This window comes from Lissotriton helveticus, chromosome 8 (genome assembly GCF_964261635.1).
Source record: "Lissotriton helveticus chromosome 8, aLisHel1.1, whole genome shotgun sequence".
NCBI classification, from domain to species: Eukaryota; Metazoa; Chordata; class Amphibia; order Caudata; family Salamandridae; genus Lissotriton; species Lissotriton helveticus.
In genome coordinates, this window is record NC_136069.1 from 951334803 (window position 1) to 951355663 (window position 20861).

The 20861-nt window shown below is 45.4% G+C and overlaps 1 protein-coding gene across 1 annotated transcript in view; it reads left to right on the top strand.

Annotated features, from left to right (window-relative positions):
• POLA1 (DNA polymerase alpha 1, catalytic subunit) overlaps positions 1-20861 on the top strand; it is a 1864208-nt gene that overhangs the window by 777904 nt on the left and 1065443 nt on the right. Inside the window, exon 25 of the mRNA XM_078657805.1 lies at positions 4369-4515. Coding sequence (XP_078513931.1) covers positions 4369-4515 — 147 coding nt within the window. The remainder of the gene's footprint in view (positions 1-4368; positions 4516-20861) is intronic.

Here is a 20861-nt window from a genome sequence, read left to right on the forward strand (position 1 = left end):
CCTTAACAATCCTGAAGGCAGAGTGCTTGGTTTTATGTGAGATGGTGCTCTAGCATGAGCTGAGCCTGTCTGCAGCTTTCGGAACCATGTCCTTATAGCTGTTCTATGATATAGCCATACCATATACTCTTAAGTGCATTATAATCCTCGCAGTTAAATGCTAACTCTGGTTTGGCTTTATCGAAACATGTCATGTAAGGTGTCATACGCTTTGGAATACAGTTCTGGCGACGGGGGTAGCATTCCACCCTTCTAGAGGGAGAAGACATCATGTTCCTGTTAATCCCGGTTAAAGTTAACCAGAGCCTCAGCATCACAAAACGGATGCTGCTGCCACAGATACAAGTCTGACCTCCTGCTGCTGGGAGTCCTTCCAGCGAGGGAGGCTTGGACAATAGGTTTCCTGTCTTGGGAGGTGCTAGCACCACCCCAGACAGGCCATAGTGTATTGGGGAAGGGAGGGCTGAATGAAATGAGACACTGCCTGGGGCACACAAGGTGTCCCATGCATAGCCCGGTTCAAACCAGTTTCTGGGGCACTCCAGCCCCAGCTCTGGCGCAAAACTGGACAAAGGGATGGACCTAGCAGGTAATCCAGCCCCTCAGATTAGTATATAGGTAGGAGCTGAGTCAAGAGACTTTAGATTTATCCTGATCTGAAACTTGAAACGAAACTCTGGACCTTCGACATTCTATTGCAACTAGAAGACTGAAGAATCTCCCTTGTGGTCAAGGAGTGACCACCCTGTGCAAACAGGCACCATCCAGCGATCTGCGCTCCCGCCGGACCCCGAGCACAGAGTCCGACAAGAGCCAGACTTCTTGGACTTCGAGCCACAGCAAAGCTGAGACCTGTGGAGGCGACGAGAGACGTGGGACCGGCCATCTTGAATAACCTGCTCATTGCTACTTGTGCAGCTTCTGAGGCACCCTCGAAGTTGTGCATTGGGGATTGAGTAGCCCCAGCCTGAGCACCTTCTGCACCGACGCACAGCCCTCCACACTCCACGAGTGCCGCGTGGGGCCTGCCAGTGTTTTTGTGCTAGACGCGTCTGTCCAGTTACTTGCCCGTTGGCTAGTGGCCTCTGTGACGACGAACCTTTGAATCTGAACTGCCTTCCTGATTGCTCCAGGTGGTCCCTGCTTCCCTGCAAAGAAGAAGCCCCATAGACCTTGCTGGTCTAACTCGAAGCGAATATTCGATTCCTGCGTGGGTTGCATTTGCCAAGGCCTGTTGACTCCAATCCGGAAGCCGACGCCGCCAACAGCGAGATCCTTCATGGGACAGTCCGTATCCAGCTCCTGGTCGTCGTCGTCGCTCCTGGTCCACTTGGCTGCAGAGTCAAGCTTCACGACATCACCTGATTGCTTCACGACATCGCCTGGTTCCTTCCTGGTCACTGGCTAGTGACCCAGACACTGTCTCGTCTGCTTTCAGGTACTCTTCATCCTCGATCCTCCCTTGGATCCAACCAGACACTTCTCTCCTGGTCGCCTGCAGCATCTTTTCACAGGTCTCCATAGGATTCAGCGACGAAACCCGACACACTTTGACACCTATGCACCTGGCTCCTGTGGGTGAGGTAACGCGAGTCCTCCTGTGCTCCTGTGGGTATTGATTATCCTAGTGTCCTAGTTTTCAGTAGCTTTCTCCTAGTCCATCCGGAAGTGTCCTAAAAACTAGTTTCCAATTCTTACGTTCCCATTGTTTCCCTATGGTAACTAGCGTGTGTGTGTAGACACTGCACACGCATCCCGTGGGCCTCCTGCTTCCTAACTCTTGTTAGCTCAGTGTAGCCCCAGCGATGCCCTGGGCCTACTCTCTGTTCGTGACGTGGTTCTTATTCCACTATTTTATTATATGGTTTTACGTGCCCCTAGGGCTCTACTGTATATTGTGCAACTTATTGTATGCTAATTAAGTAACTTGTTATGTGCTTTGTCCTCTGACCTCAGAGCTCAGAGGGGTTTTGTTAGTAATAAATACATATATATTTTATATATAACCTGTATGGTGTCCTTTCATTTGGTATTCAAGGGGTTACATATGGTAAAACAGCTTGCTTCACATGCTCTCTGAAGTTTTAGCCTAAGACTGCTTTGTCCATGCTACCTCTAGGATAGCTGGTCTATAAGGTTGACTTTACAACCATCACCATAAGGGTTGTTTGGACTGGTGCAAGGTGCTCACTAGACTAGTGAACATCATATACCAGGCCAACTTCTCACACTATGGTATTACTGAATGCTGTCGACATGCAGAAGATACTGTTGTGAGGATTGAAATATATGAAGTCTGATGGAATCACATAGTCTGGTGCAAGGAGTTTAACTGTGGCTAACAGGACCCATTTATGATATTGGACAAACAAATCGGCTGCTGAGAATCCTTTGTATCTTGTGAATTGAATAAAGAAGCTTTCTAAAGAAATAAGGACTCTTGTGGATGATTGGTTGTGCAACCTACACTGCAAGAAAGTCAATAATTACTTGTCTACTGATAATCAAGTGTGTGTGCTAGTCATGTTGGTGTAATTTCATTCAGGGTGATACCCTTATAAGGAAGGATAAGTGACTGTCCTTCCTGATTGGAGCACCACATTATTATATTCACTACAAGTGATGGTGCAAGCGTCTTTTCCTCAGTCTCATTCTCTGTAAATCACTCTAAATCTTAAACTTGCTTTCTTCCTTGCAATTTCTTATTAATATATTAATAAGTACTTTTTGTTAAGGAGTTAAAGTAAATCGTGGTGGTTATTACCTCAGGTCAATGTTAATTGAGCATAACACTTGGAGTAAAATGTTCGGAGGTAGCCTGCTAATCGGAACATTATCCTTGTGGGCTATAGTTACCTCTATGGACCAGTAGAGCAACAATTTTACAGCTGCAAGCTGACAAGTCCAGCATTCCTTGGTCTGATGGTTGGCTCACCACCGGCATCTAACACACATTCCAGTTTGCTGATGTGCCTCTAAATACTGCAGAGCAGCTTTTCAGCAGATTTTTCCGCTTTCATTTTCTGCTGGCCCCTCCGCACCCTCATCAAAGGGGCAATGTAAGTCCTAAATAACATCAGAAAAGAAGAAACAGACATGTAAAAAAAATTCTTCTCCGCCACATTTAGGCATGCACTTCCACTTTGAGGTAGAAGGGGACGAGGTTGCACCTAGTAAAAGTAGCTTCTGGTTAAAGAGTAGTGATTAGGTAAATTCACTGCTCGGGATGGAAGGATGGGTTGCTAATTGCCTTATTGCCCTTAGCAGCTGGGCAGCAATGGCAGTTAATTACATTCCCACCATTACTGCTCTCATCTGTGACTAAAGCCCATAACTTGGGGGGGGGGGGGGAGTGTAACATGCATAATTGCCCACAGTTGCAAGCAAAAGCACTTATTTCTGTCTACATTATCCATCTTGTGGTTTTCATTGAACTATGTTTCATAATTTTTCAACCATACTTTCTTTATAATGACATTTTAAACTTCACAGTAATCTATCCATTCACCTGTCTTTTATTGCGAATATCATCCATTGAAGGCTCGGGCAGACCTTTACAGAATAAATCCCAAAACATTTCTGCTTGTAAGTAAAGCACACTGAAGACACCTAGACCGACAACACTTGATTGGATCCCCAGTATGCTCTGAAGGGGATGAATACAACCACCTGCTTCCATCAGTGTTTTGTGTAGGATTTTTTAAACCTGTGCTGGGAGAAATTGCTGTTCCTTGCACGTTAATTCACAAATGTCACTTGTATCTTTATTTTAACATTGCCACTTCGGTAGATAGCTTTGTGGCATTCCTTTGCACCTCTGCAAAACTAGACACTTGAACCAAATGCTAAAACAATCTGTTAGACTGTTTAGTTAAGAATCCATTTTCTTTATATCCTGTTACTCACTATTGAAAATATTGACTATTATGGGAGTCTTATTAAGATAATTAAAAAAATCCAGTTGGAAGTAATTGGTTACCCTATGAAACAATATTTCCTATTAATACAAATCTTTCATGTTTGCAATCCTTTCACTTCCCATCTATGAACACACAATGGTAGAATTTTCTCATCCTCCTCAAATTAGAAAGAATCTTGTATTGAGGTCTAGGACTTATGTGGCTCCATACATACCTGAAGCAGCCTCATTTGTAGTTGGGGTAAAAACACATTGCTTTTCTGGTTAGCTATGTTTTGCACCTGCCAGAGATTGCACTTCAAGAGTATTCTTCATAAATAGTAGTGAAGTGAATAGCCTTGAGTTTATAAATGAGTGTTTGTATTATAGCCAGCTATAGGAATATATACAAGGGTGATTGCTTTCTTCTGTTTTTTAATAGACATAAAATTGTTTATATTGCTTGCTAGGTGGAAGAGGATGACATTCCTGAATTGCCAGATCCAGACTTGGAGCTGGGAATTTTGCCCCGTGAAATTAGGAAGCTGGTGGAGAGGCGTCGCCAAGTAAAGCAACTCATGAAGCAGCCAGACTTGAATCCAGACCTCTATATGCAGGTGCGTACTGGTAAAGCTGTAGTAATCATACCCCCAAATGAAGGAAGAAATGAGTCATTGGGTCTCCAGCATACATGGTTTACTCTTTCTGCTGCACCAGGCTCCGTAAACAAGTATCACAGAACTGGCTCTGTGCTCACAGATCAGGGTTTATATAAACACACATCAAAGACCTTGTGAACGAATACTACACAGATATAAGATATAGGAGTATTTGTGCAAAGTAAGGAAAAACAGCTGTGGGTATGTCACATTAAATCATCAAACACTTTTGCTTACTTTCTCTTCTCTGGGAACGTTCCACTTCCCCTTTGTTCCCAACCTTGAATACAACCTATCTTATCTGGGAGCAGTCTGCTCCCAGCCTTGAGAAGAAAGACAACAGTGCACAAACAGTTGACTTATTTGTCATACATCGAAGAGAAATGAGTTTCATCCCTGTTTCCAGTCAACCCTAGGCAGCCTTTAGGTTATATTTGTGTCTAATAGAACACTGATATAATGCAGATACATATTGGCTTTCACACCCGAACAACCCCCCCCCCCCCTCCCCCCCCCCCCCCCCACTCCTTCCATGCTTTTCAGCCATTTTTACATGTAACCTGTATTAATATCATGACCTTCTCGGGTTGGGAGGATCATCCGGAATAAACCTCCTTATTACAGAAATGTGTTGTAAGAGATGGCTTAGAGGGAGTGCGCTATTTAAAAGTTGTCAACGCTTTACACTCCTTATGATCCACTTGAACGGCACTGTATTCCAATACAAATACCGATAAACCACAGAATTGTATTTGACACCCAAAGCAAATGTGTAGTTTCCGCAAGACGTGTCCAAGGTTTAGTATTACTATTCTCCTTGTACATTCACAAAGGTCAGAAAGATGACCAATGACATCTGTCATAAAATAATTGTCATCCAGTATGTATGTACAGCATCAGTCCCCAATAAGAAGGCACACCCCTCCCATCTCTGCTAATATTTAATCGATGGTAGTCTATTTTGTAAAGTCACCAACATATTAACTGTACCTTCTCTGATAGCAAGGAAAATCCTGCATTTGTAGAGTTTGCCAAAGCTTCTAATCCCAATGCACCCATATCAATATAGTGGGCATTATTAAAGGGGCTAAAAAAGGGGTATAATGCTAACAAACATTTTCTCCAACAATGGTACCCTTTACTTTCACGATATTCACCCACATAGCATTTATGCCTAGTATTGTAGATGTTAATGCTAGGCAAAATCGTCAGGAGGGATGCCACATTGGCCAGAAAACAATCCAACCATTGAGGAGGCCGATAAAGATAACCGTTACTTCCATAAACCCAGTACTGTCCTAAAGTGGACCTAGAACCAGTATGCAGCTATTAACAGTAATGTTCACAAACACAGCATTAAATGAAACTAGAAAATTGTGATGAGCAGCCATGTAGGAAAGTGCCTCTTTTGGACATGGTTAGCCCCCACTTTTTGTCTGTAAAATGATTTGGTTTTGACTGGAAGTGCACAGGGTTCCTGGCAACCAGGTCCCCTGTTAAACTGCTGTACCGTTGCGTTCAACTTCAAGCTGCACAGCCATACAGACATGACTGTAGCATCAAACAGCATAATTCCAAGCAAACCAGCTTGATCCAAAGTAATCCGTATTTATTTAACAATAGTCTTCAAGTTCGCAATGGAGACAATGTGATTCTAAATTTTAAATGCAGAATAAATGGCCTTTAATACGGCATCCATAAATTTCTTTGTGTATTCAGTATAAGACATGTCTATTCTCACCATTTTTCCTCTGTCAATGAAACACAATTCCGTAGTTCCAGTGGGGTGTCTGAATTGGGTAAGGGAATTAATATTGCTAGGTTTATTGTAGTTCATCTGTGTAATATGTTGGGAGCGGACAACAATATTAGCTCATACTTAGTCAATCAATACTCATTATCCTGACAAAGCAGGCATCCAAATGACACACGTATTATAACAGGGCATAAAAAATGTCATTTTTGCAGCGTGAATCTTTTCTGGATTCACATGCCGTGCATTATTCCACCATCTAGTGGTTGGGTCCAGAATTGTATTTCTCCTTATATTTTTTTTCTGAGTGGGTGTGACATACCACCATTTGGTGTCCTCTTGTGACATCAACTTGCTCCCTCCGGAAGTTCCCACCGTTGGTCGCCATCTTCAGATTCTTTTTTTCCGCTGTTGAGCCTGGATTGATACGGAAGGACCTTTAAGATTTGGAGTGAATAATCGACTTCAATTAGGTAAAAATCTTCGAGAAGATCTAGTGCAACTAATCAAGGTACTGGACTTCGAATCAAGGTGCTGGATGGCGCCGAGAGGGGGAGCAACAACCTCGTTGACGATTGAAAGGATAATGCGCATACAGGGGACTCCCTGTGCGTGGTAATGGACAAAGCACCGTTCAAGTTTTGCCAAAATTGTCATTGCAAGTACATCCAGAAGGACCAACTTCCAGTCTGCAGCTCTGCTTACCGATAGATCACCGAAGTGTAGAGTGCAACACATGTTGGCATTCTTTGCCTCGCTCTTAACCTCAAAGTTTTTGGGGTGAACAGACAACTACAACTTCCAGGGATAGCACCATCTCTACAGGACATGTGCCTCACCAGCAAGGAAGAGGACAGTGTCGCAGAAGGTCCAGAAGGCGACATGGACATCCAAGTCGTCCAGGTCAAAAAAGAAAACTTTGAGAGAGGTAGGATAACCTTCGTCCTCGAAGAAAGTAGACGAGTCCTGAAAAACGGACTCAAGGACCTCGAAAGGGGCATCACTGCAGAAGCACTCGACGTCCGCAGTTGCGTCCCAAAAGAAACACTCCGTAGGATTCTTAGACAAGGACTCTGCAACGGCTAAGACCCTTGAGAAATCCAAGACTTCAAAAGACAGTCGAGGAAAGGACTCATCGATGTCCAGACAAGAGAGTTCAAAACCTGAAAAAATTGCTCAGCGTCTGCGTCAGCAGTGAAGGCGCCGTCGACCGCGAAGAGAAGGGCAGAAGTTTTTGACGCCGAAACACATGCTTTGTAAATAGAGAAGAAAAAGAGATTGGAAGCAGAAATGGCCAGTATTTTGCAATGCAACAAGGAGTTTGACCGTTTGAAGCAATTTAAGATACTGCTGAAAAGCTTGACTGAAATGGAAAAAAGCATTGAAAATTTACAGCCTCCGGTTACACCCGAACCTTTAGAAGAAGAAGAGTTCTTTTTTTGAAGAAGAGGAAGAACAAACTTACCTGGGATCAGAAACCTCCGTGGTTCAAGAACTGCAATGGCAAGACCTTGACACACTCCCCAGAGGAAGCTGTTGACACCTATCTTTTGAGGCCTTCCCCACCAGGCAACATAGGTATGTACAACTAAGTCATCAAGAAGGAAGCAAAGGGGGGGTGGTGGTTGGGATTTGTTCTCCTTTTAGGTTCCTTATATGTTAATTGAGAAATTATATATAGTCACAGTACAGCTGGATTAGATGTCTGATTTATGCATGATGTGCTGCCCTCAAATTCAAGGTACGAAAATGTAATTCATGTCTAGGTCTCCTCGCAGATCTGCGTTCTATCTTGTCACAATTCCGTCGGGGGGGATACACAGGCTGCTTATGTACTGTAATGTTTTTTTTCTGCAATAAAATGTTTTTATTTAAAAAGGAAGCAAAAAACTATGGTGTTCAGCTGGAGGAAGAAAAACCCACAGTCATGTTTTTGTTCAAAACGTTAATGCCTACACAATCAAGGAACCAGTTCCTTCCTATGCTGCCAAATGTGCTGGGCCAGGGAAATGAGGCATTTTATGACTACATCATAACAGCCACGGCCAGGAAAAGGGCTAATGTACCTACCACTCCTGGCCCACCACCGGACAAGGAAAGCAAGAGAATGGACCTTATGGTGAAAAAGGTTGAGAGAAGTGCGGCAAACCAATGGTGCATTGCCAGTTCTAATACCTTGCTTAACAGACATACATACCAACACTGGGGGGAGGTAGGGGGGATCTACTGAAACACCTTCTGGAACAATACCAGAAGAGAGCATGTCACTTGATAGAGGTGGGGAAGAATATAGCAAATAAATGCTTAAAATCTGCCCACAGATGCCGCTGAAACACGAAGCAGACAGATGATGATCGGCATCACAGAAAGAAGATACGCGGATCTCAGGATTCACACCAGAGGAGCAGAACAACATACTGAATGCACCGTTCATTGGGGAACAGCTCTCTGGAAGCATTGTGGATGACACGCTGAAACAATTAAAGAAAGACAACGAAACAGCAAGATATATGGCAGCTCTACAATTCAGAGATGGCATGTGTAGAGGAACCACCCCCTCAAGGCCAGCTGGTAGAGGGAACCATCACCCCACAACTTCGCATCAGACATACCTTCAAGGTTTCCAAGGGGGAAGCCAAGGACAGCAATATAATTGACAATACCAGCAGGGAAGGCAGTTCTTATGAGGACGCCCCCATGGAAGAGGCCTTCCGCAAAGAGGGGGGAGCACCCACAGCATCTAAATGACTGCATTCCAAACACAACACACACTCCAGAAACCTCCCGGAGTGTGCAGCAGAGGGACAAAAACTTCAAACCGTTCCTCCAACATTCTACTCCAGCATTGGCGGTCAGGCTAAAGAACTTCTTTCACAAATGGAAAGAGATCACTTCAGACAAATGGATCTTAAACATAATATAGTACGTTTTCTGCATAGAACTAGTCAAGACGCCCCCAACGAAAGCCCAATGGGTAAAGTACATTCCAAAGGGGGAAACTACTTAGTTACTTCAAATAGTACAAGAACTACAAGCAAAAGAAGCTATAGAACACATACCACACAACGAAAGAAACCATGGAAATTACTCCAAGTACTTCCTAATTCCTAAGATAGACGGAACTCTGCGTTCTATCTTAGATCCCTCAACAAGTTCATATAGACTCAAATGTTCAAGATGACAACCCTGCAAGGGGTGATACCTCAGTTGCAAGAAGGGGACTACATGGCTACTATAGACTTAAAGGATGCCTATTTGCACATCCAATGAACAACAAACACAAAAGACTATTAAGATTTGTGGTCAACGACACGCACTACCAATTCAAAGTGCTAGCATTTGGTCTAAAGTCTGCACCAACGGCGTTCACAAAGTGTCTAGTAGCAGTGGCCGCACACTTAAGAAGACAAGGAATCCATGTATACCTGTACTTCGATGACTGGTTAGTAAGGGCTAACTCGTAAAGTGTCTGCAAACAGCATATACACCAGGTAATATATACACTAGTCCAGCTGGGGTTTTCCATACACTGGGAATAATCCATTCAGAACAAGAAAAACGGTTCTTTGGGGCAAGAGTAAATGCAGTAGTGGGGAAGGTGTTCCCAAGTGAAAAACGAACAATAGCCCTACTGAAGGAAGCACAGCTATACCATAAGGGGCAAGCTCTGACAGTGAGAACAGTGGGGAAGCTACTAGGGATGATTGCTACATGCTTTCACTTAATCCCAAACATTCGTCTACACATAAGACCATTCCAAGAATGGCTTCTAGCACAATGGTCACAAGCAACAAGGCGTTGTGAGGATCTAGTGGTTGTCACATAGAAAAATACAGTAGGAAATACCATGGTGGAGCAAAGAACACATCAGAAGGGAGACCTCTCACGCAACCTACATCAACAGTGACCATAACAGAAGCCTCACAGATAGGATGGGGAGCTCACATGAACAGCCTCAAAGTAAGGGGACTGTGGACACAGCAGGATTACAGCACCACAATATCCTAGAATTAAAGACTGTGTTCCTAGCCTTACAAGACTTTCGAAAAGAGCTATACGGAAAGACAATTCTGATACAAACGGACAACACAACCACCATGTTTTACATAAGAAAACAAGGAGTAACGCATTCAGTGGCACTTTTGACTCTAGCTCAGCAACTCTGGATGTGGGCAATCCCATGGAACAAACTTAAGAGCAATTCACCTGCCAGTGAAGGACAATGTAGAAGCGGACAGACTGAGCAGACAAGCTGTCGTCCCACTATTGGGAAAGGAATCAATAAGAACTCAAGATCTTTCAAAAATGGGGAACTCCAGTGGTCGACCTCTTGCAACACCCCACAATGCAAAATGCCATATCTTTGCATTCAGGCAACCTTGCAATCAGTCCCTTAGGAATGTGCTATGGATAAACCGGACGGGGATATTTGCTTAGGCATTCATCCCCCCTCCCCCACCCCCCCCGCCCCGGGGGTATCTCAAGGATCAATTCACAAATTGCTAAAGAGACCAGATTTACTGACCGTGCAAGAGGAAAAAGTGCTCCACCTGGAACCGGAAAACCTCTGCCTCGCTGCACGGCTCCTGAGGACATAGAATTTGCGCACCTAAAACTACCAGAAAGCACAATGGCGGTCCTAAGGGAAGCGAGAAAGCCGACCTCTAGGAAGTGTTAGACGGCAAAATGGAAAAAATACTCTATGGTGCCTCAAAGAAGGTCTTTCCCCAAAAATCACGAAGAAAAAGACAGATCTGAAGTACTTAACACATCTACTGCATGGTAAACTAACCTACACATCACAAAGTTTACTTAGCAGCAACTGTAGCATATACAAGAGGCCACACAGGGAAGAGCTTCACTTCTCACGTGGTCAAAAGGTTCCTAGAAGGAGCCAAAAGAATCGCTCTACCAAAGACGGTGTCGGCGCCCACATGGAATCTAAATGTAGTACTCGACCAGCTGATGAGAGCACCATTTGAACCACCACACAAAGCGACGCCATAAATGCTCACACCAAAGACAGCCTTTTTTGTAGCAATACCATGACTACGTAGAGTTACTGAATTGCAGGCACTAACATTTCAGGAACCCTGCTTTCAAATACATGACAGAATCGGCATGAGAACAGACCCACACTTCATTCCAAAGGTGGTATCACGATTCCACATAAACCAATCCAGACAGATACCAAGTTTCTGCCATAATCCTAAAATGCAGGCAGAACGGGCATTGCACACTCTTGACGCTAGAAGAGCAGTCATGTATTACATTGAAGAACAAAAAGAATACAGAAAGACAAAACACCTCTTTGTATCTTTTGCAAACAGTTTCTTGGGAAGACCAGTAGCCAAGAACACAATTGCAAGATGGATTGCACAAGCCATACAATTGTGCCACAAACAAGCAGGAGAAACATTACAAAGAGCTCCACAGGCCCACTCGGCAAGAAAGAAAGGAGCAATGATCGCCTTTCTAGCCGATACGCTAATTCAAGACTTTTACATGGCAGCAACATGGTCTTCAGTGCACACGTTCACATAACACTACTGTTTGGACATCCAAATGAATAAATAAGCACAAGTAGGACAAAGGTCTTGCAACATCTATTCACAAACCATCGCTCATCTTCAACCCAGCCACCACAGAACAAACTGCTCCCAAATCCATGCACAGCATGTGAATCCAGAAAAGATTCATGTTGCAAAATGTGTAGTTTCTTACCTGTTGTAGTTTTGCAGCTTAAAGAATGTTCTGGGTTCACTAGCGAGCCCACCCTCCTCCACCAAAGATGAGACGGGGGGATAAAAGAAAGAAAAAAAGAATCCGAAGATGGTGACCAAAGGTGGGAGCTTCCCGAGGAAGCACGTCAATGTCATAAGAAGACACCAAATGGTGGTATGTCGTCGCCCACTAGCAGAAATAAAAAGAGAACTACAATTCCGGACCCAACCACTAGATGGCGGAATAATGCACATCATGTGAATCCAGAAAATTCTTCAAGCTGCAAAACTACACTGATGCGTAACAAACTATAATACCAAACATCACCATAAATGCAGTCATCACATAAAGACATTGCACTGCGCTTCTATTACAGATTATATTGTAAACACGGTAAACCCCTCTAGGGAACAATGCTATTGTAGACTGTAGGCCGCAGCAACACCCGCCCGCCTTCCACATGAGGAATGGTAATTGGGTTTCAGATGCAGGGCATAGCAGCACCTGTGTGCCTTAATTGAAGTAATACAGTAATATGTACCCTCAGGATCCAAGCGTGATTGGGACCTCCATAGAGGGCCTACCCCGACCTGCAAGCTGGGGCTCCAGTGCCCGCCAAGGTATGTGCAAAACTGGATGAGAGGAGACGCACACTGGCAACTCAATTAGAGAGACCTGACTCTGCCCCCTGCGTGACTAATGATCAATAGCAGCTGCGAACAACCCAGTGATCTCAGCCCCTCTCTGGGAGCATGAAGGAGACCTCTCCCGGTCCCTTGTGTTCGCACTCGGACTCCGCTGGCTGAATCAGGGGCCCGTATTGAGCGTGCCAGCTTGAGGAAATGGCTTGTTTCCTGGGCAATGCACCATCAGTAATGCATGCTGCGATCATCAAGAGTGAACCTCCCACGGAGGCGCTGACAGCAGGGAGGAGCACCGGTCCTCACAAGATGTCCTCTCGCCATGCTGTTCTTGAAAAGTGAAGTGCTCACCATGCGCCACACTGGGGGGGGAAGATGAAACTCCCCATCGCGCTAACGAGGGAACCTGAAGGACTCTCACCACATCGAGAGTACAACCCCCAGAAGTCGGCCACACACTGACACAAGAGCCATGAATAGGGCTCGCCACGCAGTTGTCAGGGAGCTGGAAGCACACACTACGATCTGGCAACAAGCAGCGTTGTCCTGGGATCTTTGAGCGATTCTAAACTAAGCAGGGAGGGGGCCTCCGCACCTGTCCCTGGAGTGCACTGGGGGCACAAAGAGCAGGCAATAGCCAGACACACTGGTTTCCTTAGCAGAGTGGCAGTCTCTGTAGTAGCCCAGCAGGCAAGTAGATCAGCACAACAAAGCAGAGTCCAAGTGGTGGTTTTCCTAGCAGCACATCAGTTCTTCCTGGTGTTGTGTAGAGCCAGCAGCATCTGGTTATAGATCCACACAGTGTTTTCTAAAAACAAATAGGGTCAGAGCCCCTGTACTTATACTCAAAATGTCTTTTATGTGGAGGTAATGTCAAAAGAAATCTTAGAAGTGCTGAACACCCCCATTCAATCACAGCCCTTACTCCTGATATCTTTAGGGGTTAAACTAACCCTTTGTGTAAGTGCAGGACACAACCTATTCAAATGCAAGTGCGTCCCTCCTCCCAGCCCAGAAAGACCATTCAATATGCAGATGAATGCAGATGTAAACATGTTACACCCAACCATTCCTGTGTGATGGCTGTCTGTAAAGTATGCACTAAGTAAGCCCAGCTGTCACTCCGCCCTAGACGTGGATTGGAGTTAAGCTGCAAACCTCAAGTCCTAAGCATATAGAAATGCTCACTTTCTAAAAGTGGCTTTTCTACAATTGTAATAAAAAATCCACTTACACCAATAAGCGGTATTTGTCACCACTGTTCCAAACATGGGAATGCTACTCCTTCCAGATCAGAAATTACCACTGAAAAACATATCCGGGAATTCTCCATGCAAACCTACGAGAGGAGCAGCACTCACAGCAGTGAGAAACCAAATAGGCTGTTTGTCACTACCAGAACATGCCCTGCAATAATGGCACATGTCTTAGCTTGCACCTACAGAGCACTCTGCCCATAGGGCTACATAGGACATACCTTAGGGGTGACCTATATGTAGTAAAAGGGGAGTTTCAGGCTTTGGAAGTAAATAAAAATTCTAAGTCACTGTGGCACTAAACTGTGCATGCAGTGGTGAGGCCTGAGATAGGTTTAAAAGGCTACTTCTGTGGGGGAGCAAGCAGCTCTGCAATCCCACAAGTGGCATTTAATTTACAGGCCCTGGGAATATGGGATACTACTGTACAACGGACTTGGAGGTAAATTAAATATGCCAAGCAGGTGTAAGTCAGTCATTGGGAGAGGATGTAGCTTTACGGCTAGAACGGTCGAAGCTGGGGAACCGGGTCCGAGCCTCGGCAACAGCGCTCAACATCCTGCGATTCTGGGCAAATCCCTTAATCTCCCTATGCCTAACAAGAATGAATGTGTCCTAATGTAACGAAACTGGTGCTATGGGAAGCGCTCTGATACCCAATATCTTCGGGTCTAGTTCGCGCTATATAAAACTCTTTTAAAAATAAAATAAAAAATATACCAAGTTTAAAGGAGAGAGTAGATGCACTTTTACACTGATTAGCAGAGTTTAAATGCCCAGAGTCCTAAAGCCAACAAAAAGAGGGTAAGAAGAAAAAAATACAGGAGGAAGGCAAAAGGTTTGGTGATAACCCTGCCAAAAAGGCTAAGTCCAACATATCCCATGTGCATTGTTCCTCTGTCTGCTGCCAGTAAGAGGTAGTCTATATATTGAATGAGGGTAACACCTGGTTCTAACTTGTGCATCCACGTCTTACTTTAGTGCCTGGGAATAAATATATTCTGTATGGCCTTGAGGGATTCTAGTCCAAGACTAACTTGTCCCATGGATCATGATGGAAAATTATTTGGACTGTTCTCATCCAAGTCGATAGAGAAAATTGTGTTTGACAAGTCAATCACAGTGAAGTATTTGGCTGAGGGTGGAATAGTTATAGGGCTGTACAATGTTATTAGTTTCACACAGGTCTGGGACAGGACACCATTGCTCAATCTGACCTGGTTCTATCGCCCTTATTTTGACCAGGAGAATCGGAGTATAGCATACACTTAATTGTTTCTTTCTATATCCTTTCCTGTTGTGTAGTTCCTATAGAAAGTATACTGGATCTGCGCGTTTAGACAACATACACTGTAGGATTGGTGTCAGACTGACCCCAACGGGTATGTTGGCCTTTGTACCAGCTAACTCACAGTGCCACTAGAATCTCCTCTTACCAAGGAGAGAATAGTTCCTTGCAACCATTGAACAGGACAACCCTGTTCCCTCCGGACCGTGGAAACAAAATACTACTTTTCGCTCAGTCATTCGTGCTTATTTAGTCTGTCTCAAAGAGATACTTGGAATAAACAAGCTGGGTGTTTTCTATAAGAATGTATTGAACAGTTGTTATTCTGGTGTAGAATAGATGAGCTGCAACAACCGTTAGGCAGTGAGATATAAATGATTAGCAGTACTATCAAGGTAAACGGATGGTATAGCTCTAACATCTTACAACAATCGTGAATACATATGAGTATATAAAACACATGATAAAAAGTTGTGAACTCCTATGATGCTTCCCTAACTAGATGTACCTATGTATCTAGCATGTATGTAGGTGTAGGTTTAACAAGTCTTGTATAACTTTCTGCAAACCAGTCTCCCCTTCTCTCAACTTTGTATTGTTACAACCAGGGCAACAAAACATTTGGTTTAAGCACAATGCACAGGTTGACCATCCTAAATCCACCCCACATCATTTTTGTTTATAGCACAAACATCTCTTGAAACTTCATTCTGTATTATTTCTGGTAAGCTATTTAAAACATCATTTGTGGTCCCATCTCTCATCGTACAAACTGATGAAACTATATGGATAATCTTTGACATTCAGAGAAAACGCCATCAAGTGTACAATTTATCACAGCATTTCATTTTTAGGTCTACACCCAGCAAGTTCCAGGCACATTGACTATTCACAACAGTAGAATGTTAGTCTGTTATAGGACCAATGAAGGTTATACGTTTTCTTACTGGATTTGAGAACGCCTATGAAAGAGGCCAGTAGGGCACCTGTTTTGTTCATTTGGAGGAGTTGGTGGCACTAGTATTAATAAAGAAATTTACTACCTTCCTCGCTACTTTACCAGTTATATATGGGCCCTCTGTTTTACTTCCATAGCCAGTGCTGCAAAATCCTCTCCCTCGCTAGGGCCCCCTTAAAAGTCTTCATAGTTGGATTGGCAACCACCATAACCCTGACCCTTTTATTGAACACATTAGAAGTCTGTTGTTGGGCTGGGGAAAGTGTTCTTTTGTCTGTTGGCGACGGGGTTTTTGCAGGTTGTGGAATTCATTCATCCAATGATTGGAGGGACCCACAATTATAGAAATGTTGATGGGCAGCAGTGGGCCACCCTCTTCTCCTGCCTCATCCACTACTCCTTGAGAGGCACCTCATCCTTCCATTCCTCTACCTCTGCCCCTTCCTCTGTAATTGTTTTGTAATTAGTGAGCCTTTAGTTGTCTTTCTTTCCTATTCAGGTCTTTTTTTGTCTCCTCCTTTTTGCTGATAATCGGCACATTATTTAGCCTTGTATAGGACCCTGTCCAGGGGCCTTGACGGACCTACGAGTAGCAACAATCTGCAGATGTGTAATCGGGGCAACAACCTGACTACAAAGGCATTAGTTAAGGCCAGGACAAAGCTAGGGCATGCATATTCATGCCACTATGGACCTTAAAGTCTATCCTCATCTTTCATATTATGCATGCACTGCTTGTTCTGCACTATCTTCATTTGTTCAACCGGTCCTTCTAAGAGAAATAATTTTGTTTCATTTAGTCAATACTCTTCCAGGAAGCACTAACGTCTCCGCTCCTGATTTTCCATTTCCTTGTCTGATATGCCTCAGGCCAGTCAACATGTTTCTTGTCTGGACATGAGCCCATATTTCGGTGGGTATGGTTCTGGAAACCATAGTATCTAAGTCTTTCCACAATAAGTCACCCAAAGTCCGCGCTTGTTCAATTGTAGTGTACCGTTGTTCTGGCTCTTCCTGCAGGTTTTGAAAGCCTTTTGTGAAGGTAAGCATGTCCGGTTTAGTCCAAAGAACATGGAAATACTGTATTACACCTGGTGTGCCTCCCATAACTTTCCTCACAGGTACTGTAATTGTAATTGATACGTCAATACGATACGTTAATTGGTAATTGATACGTCAACTTGCCTTTTTATTTCCTTTATATACTGTCTTATTCAACACTCTACTCTTTATTCCTCTTTCCTTTGCCTCTCCTCCTTTGCACTTTCAGCATTAAATTTGCATACCATAGTGTGTTTTTTGTAATTGGTATTGCGTTAATATGGCACTTATTGCCCCCGAAGAGGTGTTGGAGCACTTTACGGCGAGTAGCACACTATTCTGGAACCCAAGGTTAGTGGTTAATCTAGTGGTTAAATGTTTTTTATTGCGATTAAACATGTGCTCTCAAGAAAAAACAGTGCATACATTTACTCCAGTTATTGTGTGATATATTATATTAATACCAGTTTAGTGTAATCAAACCTTAATGGGAGCTATGTGGTGTCAGGTGAATGGTTGGTTAGATAGAGAAGCATGGGGAGATTAGGTATTAAGTTGTACGGATAGGGTATTAAAGTAAGAGAAGTCGTGATTTTATACATTAAGAATCTAGCCTGCTGTGTGCCATCCCTAGGACAGCCATTTTAAATATAGTCTAGGGTATGCAAACATAGGCACAGGGTCTGTACCCTGCACAATGCCAAAGTGTAGTTTGTAAACTTTCCATGAAATGGGGACATATCTTTGCAATCCTGGATATAAGGCCCTACTTCAGATATTAAATAATCAAATGACTTCACCTTTTTTTTCCCTCTTTGTGTTGATGGTCTTCGGTGAACTGTTCTTCGTCCTCTTGCTCCTTCTCTCTAGGAGTTGTTCTTGTTATTATGAATGTCAAACAACATTCCTAAAAAGGATTTTGCTTTTGAAATAGATAAGTTGCACAGACTGGCCTACTTTGAAGTAATATCTGTGTGTGGCCACATGACACGGGGTTAAAAGTGTGAAGTGGATGTTTTTGATTTAAATAGAGAGCTTCTCGATACAGGTCATAAACCGATATGCCTGACTGGTAAGCCAACCCATTACGATCCCTCACATTACTTCCATCTGTAGATGTTCCTTTTCTCAATCATATTTTAATCTTCCAGGCGTCTATTTCTGCCAGTGTTTGTCGGGCAGATTTCCACCTCTTCTCAGACTCTTACTCTCCTTATCAACATCCTCCTTCCCATTGGTACTCTCTGAATAGGGAGGAGGTCTACTATTCAACATTTTAATTAGGACCACGTCATCATCCTCCCATTCCTTGGATTCCGATGGCACGTTCACAATTGTCCCACATTCGTCTGATAAAATGTTTTTCTTTTCAAGTCCTGTGGGCCCATGGTCTGAGCCTATTTTTTCCTAAAATAATTTGACTACCCCTTTGACTTCACTCGTGCACTTTTTCTCACGTATAAAAATCCCATTCATTGAAAGCTTCCCACATCGCACGCACCTTCCTACCACCCAAAGTCAAACATTGTCTTAAGTAACGAACAGAAAGCTCTGAGGGGCAACATAACCATGCAATCAAAGTATATACAGCACAAATGCCAAGCACAAACACTTTGAACGAAAGGAGGTCTTTAGATTTCTGATCCTTTATTTCAAATATCTGAAAGAAACACGTTAGTATTAGATTCCTTACCTTAGAATATCCCCAGGCGTCAGACTGGATCCGGAAACTTTTGCGTAGCAGTACCCTTGCGCGTCGGTAGGCGTCGTCTGCGGCTCCGCGTCCGCCGTCGTGGGCGCCGTGATGACGTCGTCGGAGTACTTAGACGCCGCCTCCGCGTGCTGACGTCAGTTCTTCTTCTTTTTTCTGCGCCAGCAAGCGCAGATCTGGAAAAAGCAGTAACCCTACTCATTTTTTGACTAACTTTTTTGATCACTTTTGATTGTTCTCGAAGTCTTTCGACTCCGACGGTGCCGTAAGGATGCCCGGCTTTAAGCACTGCGATGATTGCGACCGCCTGATGTCGGTCACGGATCCTCACCGCGTGTTTATCTTGTCTCGGCGTCGACCACGACGACAAGGCCTGCTCCGACTGCCGGGCCCTCTCTTCGAAAGCCAGGCGGGAGCGGTCCCACAGGCGACTCGAACTCCGGCAGTTGGTCCCGCGCCGCAAGAGGTCCCGATCCCATGGGAGGTCGAGGGACAGGTCGCGGGCTCGGAGCCACCACAGTTCCGAGAGTAGGCCGCACTCCTCCGGGTCGAAGTCGTCGTCAGGTAAGAGGCACAAGAAGTCCAAGCGGCGTCATCGCTCTTCGGACTCCCCCCGACGCTCGTGCGATGCGGCCGGGGGTTCGGGTGACACCACCCACGCGGCTCTGTTGGAGTCGCGGGCGCCGCGTTCAGCCCCACACCCTCCGGTCCCTGGGCTCAACGCGACGCCGGAGGAGATCGAGCGCTTCCTCATGGCCATGAGGAAACTCTCTCCTCTGACGGGCTTCGTGGCGCCTTCGGGCCCAGTGGACCCATCTGGGACCCCTAGCGGGTCGGGGGGGGATCTGCCCCGACGCCGTCGGGTGCTTCGGCCCCGACGCCTCCGACGCCTTCGGGCCCGGCGCCGCAGGTTCCCGTTATCCCAACGCCGCCGGCACCTTCGGGCCCGGCGCCGAGGGGTTCAGTTGTTTCGGCGCCGCCGGCGCCTTCGGGCCCGGCACCGCAGGACGCCGCGGGATCTGGTTCGTCGCCAGTGGACCTTACGACCTCCCCGGCGTCGGACCCTCAGTTGTCGCCTCCGGCGCCGCTCCAGACGTCGTTTGGTGAGTTTCACTTTTATGAACAGGCCCCATTAGTTGAGAACCCTGAGTTTCAGGAGATGGGTGATGAAGAGGACTGGGAGGGGTCTGAGGACCCTCTGACCAGGGAGTGTCAGTCTCAGGAGGACTGGACAGGTGACCTTGGGGATGCCAGTGGTCTGGACACTTCGCCGGACACTGTCTTTGTCTCCCCTGCTACCGTGGCTTCGGAGGAGGGGGCAACATATAGTGTGGTGCTGATGAGGGCTGCCAAGACCTTGGGCCTTTCGCTCCCCGTCGCGGCCGTGAGGACTAACCTCCTCACTGAGGTCCTTAAACCGCAGTCAAGCTCGGCCGAGCCTCTGCTGCCCTTTAATGAGGCTTTGACCGACGTTCTTCTGGGCACTTGGTCCAAGCCCGCTACGGGTTCGCCCGTAGATAGGAACATGGCCAGACGCCACCGCCCAGCCCCGGGCGACCCATGTTTCCTGTCCACCCACCCTACCCCCGAGAGCCTGGTCATCTAGGCCTCCAATTCCCAGACCGCATTCCCGTCGGCCCCGCCGGACAGGGAATCCAAGAGGTATGACCAGTATGGGAAGAAGATCTTCTCATCCCTTAGTCTGGGCCTGCGGTCTTCCAACACCGCCTGCCTCTTGGGACGTTACACCCACTCTGTGTGGGATAAGGTCGCGGAGGTGCTGCCAGAGTGTCCGTTGGAGGTACGGGCCAAACTCGGCCAAGCCCTTGTGGAGGGCCGGGATGCAGCCAAGTATTCCATCAGGTGTGCGCTGGATACCACCGACTCGCTAGGTAGAGCGATGGCAGTCAGACGCCACACCTGGCTGAGGTC